Genomic DNA, 11,288 nt, shown 5'->3' on the forward strand with positions numbered 1-11,288 from the left:
CATTTGTTTTTGCACAATAAAGATGTTTAATCTGTGGTTTAAAATGACTTATTTGCTTATTGGAGAGAGTTCATGCATATGAGTCAGTCAAGTTTCCTGTTAGATTTATAATATGACGGTAGCAATGTGAACTCAGGGGGTTTGAGGAAAAATAGATGCTGAGACTAGCAAATTTAATAGCAGTGATTCATTTTAAAAATTGCATAAGATTCAGATGGGTAGACACATTAATAGAATTGCTAGTAGCATAGCTAGCACCCTGAACAAAAGTTGTGAGAAGTTGGTGTAAAACAAATGTTGTATATAAAGCCAATTATCCTCTGACTTTGGCAATAGAAGTGGACTGTGGCAATCTGCCAATAGCCTGTTGTCAAATCCAGGGTCAAATATTCAAGTTGCATCCAGATATAAAGCTTAAAGCCTGTTGTATAGGAATCAACTTTAGAAACAGCATTTAGTTTGTGGGAGTCCACATAGAAATAGATGAAAATACTGTGACTGTTCATGTCACTGTGTGAAACTTTTATTAGGCCCATCTAGCAGTAACATCAAAGTAAGGACTAATCACCACCTTTTTTAAAAAAACAATGATTTTGGCATATATATATATATATATATATATATATATATATATATATATATATATATATATATATATATATATATATATATATTAATCTCCAAGGTACCAACATTACTATAGGTAATGGTGTACACTAGGTACATTTTCGGGCATTCAAAGAGAAGATGCCAACTACATGTGGTTTTTGAGGATAACAACCTCCTAAAAAATACACAGTTGTCATACATATCTGACTGTACATGACTATAGAAAGGACATTATTCATATCAACACTCTCCCTGGTGTTTATAACAGTTTATAATCACACCAGTGTCACCCAAATGAGGATGGATTTCCTTTTGAGTCTGGTTCCTCTCAAGGTTTCTTCCTCTTCCATCTAAGGGAGTTTTTCCTTGCCACAGTAACCTCAGTCACCTCAGGCTAATTGTTACATAAATTATAACATAACAACTGCCCATCTAGTCTCCCTGCATATTTTAGTGTTTTCCTGTTTACATTGCTACCTCATTGTAACTGACTATGACAAACAGACTTTTAAGCTTAAAGAAACAGTATTGGGGAAAAAATGAAATTGAAAAAGAAGCTTCTAGAGGGAGAAACAGAGACTAAAAGCTGTTTATTCTCTGTTAGAGCAGTAGGATAGAGGTTTTTGGGTTGAACAGGTGGATCGAACCCAGCTACAGTATGGTTTTACTGTGGCTATTCTGCAGGTCTGAACATACAGAGAGGTTTAAATAATAGCACAAGTCACATATGGAACCTATTTAACAATGACGCTTGGGTAGTTCAGTTTGTTTAAGTATGGGTTTTCTTGTCAATTTCCATGGTGTATGCTGGAGCTATGCTTTAAGGAAATAACAGCTTTGAAGACCAAATCAAACAAGCAACGCAAAGGCAGCTACTTCAGCTGAAGTCACAGTGGACTGAGCTTGATGTGTGGAAATAAGTTCTTTAGCTGGCAACAGACAACCACTCTACAGTTTCTGCAAGTCTTAACACGTGGACACATGCGCTAGTAAATCTCTCTCAGAGCTCTCTGGCTATGTAGTCTTCCTGCCTTTTCTTTGCCAGATAAAAACATTGGCTCAGGTTTCCTGGAACTCATTTATGAAAGTTTCCGTCATAGAGATATGGACCATTTTCGTAAATCAGTGCAAAACCAACTTTAAGCTCAAAAAATCAACACGTAGCTCAGTTGCTGTGGATGTTCTAGGTTTTTGTAAGTGTTGCAAGAAAACATTTTACTTCTGTTCTCTCCAACTGGACAGGCAGCATGTGGAGGAGTGAACCAAGAAGAGTGTAACATTTTGCAGCTGTTCGAGTCTTGGAGTGCAGAACAGCTTGTAGTCAGAGGATATGCATCACTGCAGCTCAGCAGATTGGCGATGACTCACTGCACTATTTAACATATAAACCTCTGGAGGAACTGCTCACTTCTTGAGGCTACACATTCTCACAGGCTCTGTGTGTCCACCCGGAAAAAACTTTGGAGGATTGTCAGAACTTTGGAGTATTCAAAAATGAAAAACTTGCATTTACTATTGCTTTTTACTGTGATCTATGTGGTCTCTTCTTCTGTACAGCAGAAACAGATGGAATTCATTGATGCAATGGTGAGAACATAATTTTAGAATTGTAATATTTTGGATATAGTAACTGCCTTACATGATGTTCATCTCTCTCGTGTGTTTGTGTAATCCAGGCTTACCTGAGGCGGTTTGGCTACCTCGACACTCCACTGGATAAGGATTCACATGTAGACGTGAATGAGGAGACTGTAGGAGAAGCCCTGAGGTAACACACCAACCATGCATTGATAAAGTTAACAAATAATAATATCATTTTAATTAGCATTTAAGCATGAAAATATTGACAAATAATGAACTTATATAATACCAATATAGTATTCACAGAGCACTTTGTTAATATAGTATAATAAAAATAAAAAAATAAATAATAAGCTTGTATTTGACAAAACACCCAGTTATAAAATTTGATTTTACTATATCAGGTTATTATAAGAGATTATATTGTAAGTAACTGTCTAAATCTTTGTGTGTTTATGCCAGACTTTTTCAGAGAGTGTCCGGTTTGCCAGTTACTGGAAAGGTTGATGAAGCAACAATGACAAAAATGAGGCAGCCACGCTGTGGGGTTGAGGATCCTTTCAATCAAAAATCCAATAAATATAGGCGATTCGGTGGTAAGCTTCCATGGTTTATGTACCTTGTTGATTTTATTTAGAATTGGACCATGGCATTTAAAAAAAATGGCCTTCTAAATGGCATAGATTCCATTTTAACCTGAATCCTGTACGTTGGTTTAACTTAGATGTAGTTTAATTAGAAATTAGAAATTTGAACCCTTTGGTAAGGTAATGTGAGTCTAAAATGGCCATTCATTTACTGTATTCCCTATAGAAAACAAACCACCACACAGATGTTTAAAGACCACTTTGTATTTCATCAGGAGATATAAATAAAAATAATTTCAGTGAGGTAAACTGCATTCTACAACTTTTTTGGCTTTTTGGTTTTAATATATTTTGATCATAAAATAAGGAGTGTATTTAATAATTGTATATGTAGACTTTTGTATGGTGGGGAAAAACATGGTTATGAGCTATAAAAAAGAAAAAAGTTTTAGAATTGTACCTGTTTTTGTGTTGCTCAAAGCAAGATTCTCAATCAGCTACTAAAATCTCGGCATGTTAGCAGCTGTTGAAAGATGTGCTCTGTGCAGGATTCCTGAAAAATGACTCATGTATAAAAACGTTTTTTTTTTTTAAACGTGACATTTTAAGGAGGGTATATTTGTACCCATGAACCTGGCAAGCAAAGTTATAATTAGAGAATACAATGTTACAAGTCTGTATTTCCAGAGTGTTGGTTTATCAATCCTGTTTTACTGTTTCAGGAATTTGGAAAAAAAGGAATCTGACATATCGTATCTATAACCACACACCTGATTTGGGGAAGCCTGCGACCCAGAGGGCCATTAGATTGGCTTTTAAGTACTGGAGTGACATCACTCCATTAAGCTTTAAGGAGATTGAATATGGGCGTGCAGATATTAGGATCTCATTCCATGCCAGGACTGGCTGCCTTGCACCTTTTGATGGACCAGGTATGGCTAGAAAATAATTATTTTAATAAAGAAACAATTTGCCTGATACTGAAATTGATCGGGCAAAAAATGTTTTGAACATAAAGCTGTACTGGAGCCATAAGGCTAATGTAGACAAAAAGATTATTACTATTACTATATATATCTGTATACACACACACACACACACACACACACACACACACACACACACACACACACACACACACACAAAGACAGACAGACAGATAGACAGACAGACACTTTTCCGCCGAGCATGTTTCTCTTCTTTTTAGGGATTGCATAAAAATGTCACACTGTAAGGGGAATAAAACATAATTTACTAGTACAGGGTGTTGTTTTAAAAGTCTCTAAAATTGGTTTATTTTACAAAACCATTTGACCAAGGATTTAGAGAAGTAGCTCTATATTATTTCAAAGTTGGTCAGACGTCTAGGGTGGAAAATGCAAATGCACCGAAGTTAGCTGCTTTCCACAAAACCAATGTTTCTTAAATGATGAGCTCAGACAGAAGGCTAGTGCCAGTGGCTAACCTCTGAGAATTTCTAATAAAGGACCAGGGATAACACAGCAAAGCCATTCCATACAACGATATTATTAACTTACCTGAGGGGAATAAGTCACTTAAATAAGGCCTTTAATCACAAATGTCTTGACAGGTTTACAAGTCAAATCTAGACTAATGTTATCTAATCCAATTCACTACTTGGCAATCCCATCACTTTAGTTCTAACAATAAAACTTTCAACTCTTCATGATTTGTAAAAAAAAAAAAAAAAATCTTTTTACAAATACAAAATTCTGCTTTAGTGAAACTTTTCAATGATTCAGTTCATTCCCTTTTGACTGTTTTGATTTGTTTTTGCTTGATTCACCATGACAGTGACCACAAATAGTACCTGTACACGTAAACTTTACAACTGTAATCCAACACTCTACACTTCTGGGTTCTGGGTTTGAAACAAATTATTACTGTTGATTTAACCTTGATTCACCAACAAGGTGGTCATTTACACCAGTATGGACTCATTTCTCAGCAGGCAGCGTTTCATCCTAGAACCATGATCCCGCTGGGCTTGAGCCAAAACCAGGAGTATGGCGATGTTATGTTTTTGCCATGACAACAACAAAATAAGATGTAAACATTCCAAGGAGTTCTGAAGATCATGGTACAATAATAAAGCAAAATTGCAAATGTAAATCAATATGAGCACATTGAAGGAATATTTTACTGTATCTCATTGGAATTTGCAACAAAGTAGAAATGTTTTTAAAAATCTGTGGTGCAACAGAATTATTAGCTTAAAAAAAGATCTGTCATTTTCCACATAGTAGCTTGCCATTAGTGATCTCCAACATTAGTTGAACTCTCTATTTGTGTGGGCAACATCCCCAAAGCATTACAGTCATGTTTAATGAATTTTATTAAAATATTAAAATCAATATAAAAAATAAAAAACTGACAACACAATTTTGACCTACTGTAAACATAATCACAGGTTAATCAGTCTAATCTCATCCTGTCTGTAGGTAATGTACTTGCTCATGCTGAAGGCCCTCCATCAGGGATCATACATTTTGACGAGGATGAGTTTTGGTCTGAAGGAAAATACTATGGCTCTAACCTGAGAATTGTTGCGGCTCATGAAATCGGCCATGCGCTCGGTTTGGGTCACTCTCAATACAGTGACGCACTCATGGCTTCATACTACTCTGGCTATAAGGTCAACTTTAGACTGCATGATGATGACATCAGAGGCATCCAGGCATTATATGGTAAGGTTAATGTCTACATTTTGAAATATAAAGAAAAATCTTTTTAGATCCATGTCTTCTTAATTATTAACTACAAAAACATATTCAGGCAAACCTGGATTAAGAGGCATCTTGCTTGCGAATAACAACTTTATCACAATTTGTCATGTTCCACAATAATCCCAGATATTTGTACAGCATTTAGTAGGCTTGTAATTTTCAGGAAATCAGGTAATCTGACTAATTTCCACTTTTTCATGAAGGCAAAAAAATCACCAGTACTACCAGAGATGAGGACATTCATGCCATGGGCCCCACAACTATATCACCTTTCCCACGAGTTGATGTTCCAGATCCATGTGATGCCAAAGTTGATGCCATAATGCTAGGTAGGAATCCTAACCCTAAATTACACAATAAGGTTTAAATTTGCAGATCAGAAATCTGATATAATGACAGTTAAATGGCATCTCCATTTCTGTCAGGTCCTTGGCGAAAGACCTTTGCTTTTAGTGGGGATTACATGTGGACGATCACGGATATGGGACATAATGCTCCAATAAAGATCCAGCAGCTGTGGAAATCTCTGCCAGGGAACCTGAATGCCGCTGTTTACTCGCCAAGAACCAACAAGACTTACTTCTTCAAAGGTATACTCACTGCTGTTTTTATCACAGAGCAACGTTATATAATATTATATAGAATTATTATTAGTTATAGAATTATTCAAAATGCAGTTAGAGACAGAAAGATAGACAGAGAAACAGACAGACTACATGAGCAGAAGTTTGTAGACACCTGACCACCAGACCAATATTGGTTATTGAACAGCCCATTCCAGATTTAGTGTCTGTTTCTGTTGTAATACTCATCTGACATGGCTGTGGGGCATCGCCCATTCAGCCACAAGAGCATTAGTGAGATCAGGCACTTATGTCAGGTGAGGAGCCTTCAGCACAAACTACATTTACAGTTTACCCACAAGGTGTTCAGAGGGGTTGAAATCAAGGCTCTTCTAAAAGATTCTTACTCAGTTGGTATTTTGATTATAGTGCTGTCTAGGCCTTCATTTGGCTGGAGAACATGAGTTACATAATTTCAATATTTATCCAAACATTCAGTGAGCTCTTTTTCCCTGTAAACTTTAGGGTTTAGATAGATAGAAATAGAGAAATACATCAGACAGAGACTGACTAGCTGTATAATGTGTCTGCCTGTTCATCAAAACTAGTATGTAGATTGTGACAGTAATATGTGAAACCTTCTGGAATAATGGTGCTTTCCATGTTTTGACTAAGAAAGAAATCTTTATGATTTTTAACTCGAAATTTAGCCACAATTATAAATATAAGTGGATGTTTAGTAATGTTCCTAATCAGTTTGACTACTAAACAGGATGTTGAAGTAATTCTTGTGCCATGGGAAATGTGACCAGGCTGTGTTCCCCAAACTTTACATTTCAGGAAGTTTATACAATTATTATTTAGCCACAAAATGACTAACAGACATGAGTCAGTGTTTTATGGATGCTCTGTTCTAAACTCTTTAATGACTCAAAGATGCGTCGGAACAGAAAATAAGATGAATGATTAAAGTGCACTAGGATTAATTTATTGCAACAGAAATATTTATAAGAGAACATGAACAAACATGGACACCCTGACCCAGGGCTTATTACATCTGGATTACACATTTATAGCATTTTTAATTGACAGATTTATAGAAAAAAAAAGTGTGACATACCAATATGTAGACAGATGTATTGAAAGCAAAACTCTGTGCCTATGTGCATTGTGGAGGCCAAAATACATTACTAAAATGCTGTAGGTAATTTTAGGTAAAAATCTGTAGAAAGACACAGACAGCTAAACAAATAGACAGAGATAGATGGACAATTAGAGAGAATTGATTGATTATGAAATGTTTTAAACAAATAAAGAGAAGCACAATAGGATGGATATAACAGTTAACTGCTCAGATGTATGTCCCTCTGGATAAGGGTGTCTGCCAAAATGCTATAAATATAAGAGAGCTTTAGAAAGGCAGGTAGGAACAGAGACAGACAAACATAGATGTTTGAGGGGAAAAAGAAAAAAAAATGTGATTACATTGTTCATTTCTCTGCACAGATAAATTAACCACACATTCTCAGATCTCTATTGCACAGCTGTATCTCAAGTCCTCAGGTTTTTGATTGTTCTATGATACTCTGCAGGTGATAAAGTTTGGCGCTACACAAACTTCCGGCTCGACTTCGGTTACCCCAAACAGTTGACCAGAATTCCTGCGAACATTGATGCTGCCTTGTACTATGAGAAGAACAAAAAGATTTTCTTCTTCAAGGTAACAAAAAAAAAAAAGTAAATAAAGCCCATAAACACAGGGAGACAGTCACATTACAGGCAGGGGGAAAAAAAGAATCACACTGATTTCAAATCAGAGCAGCAGTTTAATGTTCATTCACTTCACCATCACACAAGTTCCCCCAACAATGCTATGCAGTTGTCTAATCTAATCACTAATCATTACATCAATATTCTAAGGGGATTTATTTATTTATTTATTTATTTTGCCAAAAACCTTTTATTGAATAACAGTGAAATACTCAAAACCAGTTTTTGGTTTTTCTCAGAGTACTTGACAATTATTACCTTTTTAGTGACTAGGAATATTCAAGCAAACTATTTTAGACACACAATCTATCTGTGCGCATATAAGACACTAATGTAAGCATCAGCTTACTACTTTTTGCTTTTACAATTTAGTCTAATATTTATGTAGTGGTTCATTTTATTTATTCACTGAACACTAGCCTGTGAATTAGTTTATTTTGTAGTAAAGATTTTTGTTTTATATTTACTTTTCCCAGGGCTCAGGTTTTTGGCAATGGGATGAAATGAAGTACAACGACCTGAGCATTTACCCCAAACCCATTTCCCGCCTCTTTACTGGCATTCCATCCAACCTGGACGCTGCCTTTACATGGACCAACGGCAAGGTTTACTTCTTTAAAGGTGATAAATACTGGCGCATGAACGAGCAGCTGATAGTAGATTCGGGTTACCCACTCAGTAAACGAGAGCGGTGGATGAGATGCACCCATTGAAGGTGTGGAGAGTTTAATGAAGAGGTAAAGAGGACTTTCAACACCTTCAAAGCATTAAACTGCAGAGAAGACAAAGGACGTGAGCACTGTTAAAACTCATGCTGTGTGATGTGTAGCCATGCTCCCATGATTTATTTTCAATAAGTCCACAGAGAAAAAGTGTGTGCTCTTTCTTTCACTCTCTTTGCAGTATGTTGAGTAGACTAAAGAGTAGACATGTGGCAGTATTGCATTTTGCTTTACGATTACAGTTGAGAATATTGTGTTTTTAAAATGACTATTATATTTTTCACATTACAGGACAAATCATCTAACATGGAATTCTTGCATTCTAATTGTAACATTGCACATTTTTCAGTGTTTTAATGGTTGGAGTGCTGCTCAACAAGTTACAGTAGTTTGCCCATTTGTCATTTTGGTCAAAGAAACAAAGCTTCCCATTTTGATAACATTCTCCAAATTCAAATGTGAATGTAGTAAATATAGTGAAGTATCAGTACTACATCATTATTGTTTATTGCACAATGGCGTTTTTCTACATCATTACAGTTTATTGGTAGAAGGCTACAAAGGAGGTTTTTTGTTGCAGATCATCAATGACAGGACTGAGAAAAGTTGTCACTGTATCTCAAACTCTCTGTATGAAGAACTTATGTATAATTTATGAGCAACTTTTGTCATATATTCTTACAGAAAATAAGTGTATAAAGAGCGAGGTTCAGTTAGTTATGGTCTATTCTTAGCTTTCTTAATAAATTTCCATCATGGTGTTTGGTCTAGTGCTTGGGAAGAGAGGGAGGTGTGTATATTCTGACCATGTGTTCCTGCTTAGATTTTGCGTATATAATTATTAATGAGTTTGAAGTCTTGCTTTTGCTATTTGCAGGGACTGTACTGTACTGTCAAATACACTGAGAGAGAAGAACTTAGACACATTCACTTTACATTTGTGACCATGTAGCAACACATTTACAGCCAATATGGACAAATCAATATATATTAAAGACTGTAAATTCTGTACTTCTCAGGAGTAAGATGTCAGTATAAAAGCTATAGCTATTTTTGGTTCTGTTTTCTGCAAAGCTTATCATCTGACCTATTTAAAATCTGAATTTTATGCTGAAGTCCATAAGAATTTGACCTCTAATTTCTTAGATATAATGTACACATTTTTAGATAATACAGATATGTGCATTGTACAAGAGACAGTTCCATTTCCCATGAAGCTTCAGTTTTTTATTTTATTTAGAAATCTAATTCTGTTCTGTAGTACATTGTTTTAGTTTGATTTGATATCAGACCATGTTTCGTAGAAGTTTATACATTGTTCAGATTTGTAGATAGAAAAAAAAGCATGCTTCTTTATCTTCCAGATAATTTCTACTGTATAAAATAATTTTGTACTTCTGACTTGTAATGAATTGTTTTAAGTTTGATTTGAGATCAGACTATGTTTCTAAGGATCTCAATTATATTACTAATAAATCTTAACATAAGAGCACAAATTAGTCTGTTTATTTGATTCTCCTATATCCTGTTCAATATTCATCCTGAGCATTTGGTAATCTAACAAGCAATTCTTCCAAGAAATATTGAGTTAAAATAATATTTATTAAACAATGAAGCTTTTTTTTACTCCAAGTTGATGGAGATCACTTATGTGTTTACTATTTTAAGCTTAAACACAAAAGGGTATTTTTTATACAATTTTAGTCATTAAGATTTATTGAGTTTTTTCTTTCATTCTTTGACTGCACACTCCCATTTACCCATAAAATTGGTCAGAGCTTGGGTCAATATAATGGCCAATAAGAAATGGCAGATAAAATGTGACTGTTTCATATCTGAGGTTATGTCGCTCTATTACACATTACCTCTATCCTACAAACCCACAGTGCAATGAATGTCACAGATTCTGTCTGGCATGGACCCTTTTTTCCCACTACAATCACTATCACTACAATTAATATCAAATAATTATATACAATTTCTAATTATATTCTAAACTTTTCTGAATTGAACAATGGAAAAATAAAGCCTTTGGCAACTTAACACTTAAAGCTGTAAAGTTTGTGTTCATATAAGTAACAAAGCAACAAAAGACCACTCTTTTAAAGATCACATGAAGCAACAGTATTTCTGTTATAATATTAATATCTTAATAACAATATTAAGCATACAGATTTAGTTATTCACTGTCACCAAAATCTGAGGTCTCCAAAATCTTGTACTCTAAGTTTTAGTAGGTTTTTATTACCAGAATGAAAGAATAATAAATACATTTCAGAATATTCCCTGCATTCCAAAAAAAAGAACATTTTAATAGCTAACTTTTCATAATTGAGTGATTCACATGAATTTACATGCAAATCTAGCTAGCCCTACTTAGATCATGTTTGTGAGAAATACATGATACAATTCAAGACAAGAGATAATGAATTTTCACCTGTGACTAAACCAAGGTGTGTAAATGATGTCTCTAGAGTTTTTAAGTTGTCTTTTTAATGGAGTAAACAATCAATAATTTTGTACAGAATATTTTTAATGGTTTAAAATGGCATGGACAGGGATACTGGACAGTTCCCACCTAAAAGAGAAACCTGGCGTGACATCATTGAGTGTCACTTTTTAGAGATTCTAACAGAATAAAGCACAGAGACTGGTCATTAAGTTTCATTTGACCTAAAGGCACCGATTAACACAAGTTTAAGTGCAGAA

General features: G+C 35.0%; 1 protein-coding gene across 1 annotated transcript; it reads left to right on the forward strand.

Annotated features, from left to right (window-relative positions):
- The first annotated feature begins 1,787 nt into the window (after positions 1-1,787).
- On the forward strand, positions 1,788-10,071 carry mmp19 (matrix metallopeptidase 19). The gene is made up of 9 exons (XM_027165562.2): positions 1,788-2,196; positions 2,286-2,377; positions 2,653-2,786; positions 3,500-3,709; positions 5,240-5,485; positions 5,728-5,853; positions 5,950-6,114; positions 7,680-7,807; positions 8,334-10,071. Exons 1-9 carry the CDS (start codon positions 2,104-2,106, stop codon positions 8,568-8,570), a joined length of 1,431 nt encoding a protein of 476 aa, XP_027021363.1. The 5' UTR covers positions 1,788-2,103; the 3' UTR covers positions 8,571-10,071.
- The last annotated feature ends 1,217 nt before the right edge of the window (positions 10,072-11,288 follow it).

The sequence above is a fragment of the Tachysurus fulvidraco genome, chromosome 2 (genome assembly GCF_022655615.1).
Source record: "Tachysurus fulvidraco isolate hzauxx_2018 chromosome 2, HZAU_PFXX_2.0, whole genome shotgun sequence".
NCBI classification, from domain to species: Eukaryota; Metazoa; Chordata; class Actinopteri; order Siluriformes; family Bagridae; genus Tachysurus; species Tachysurus fulvidraco.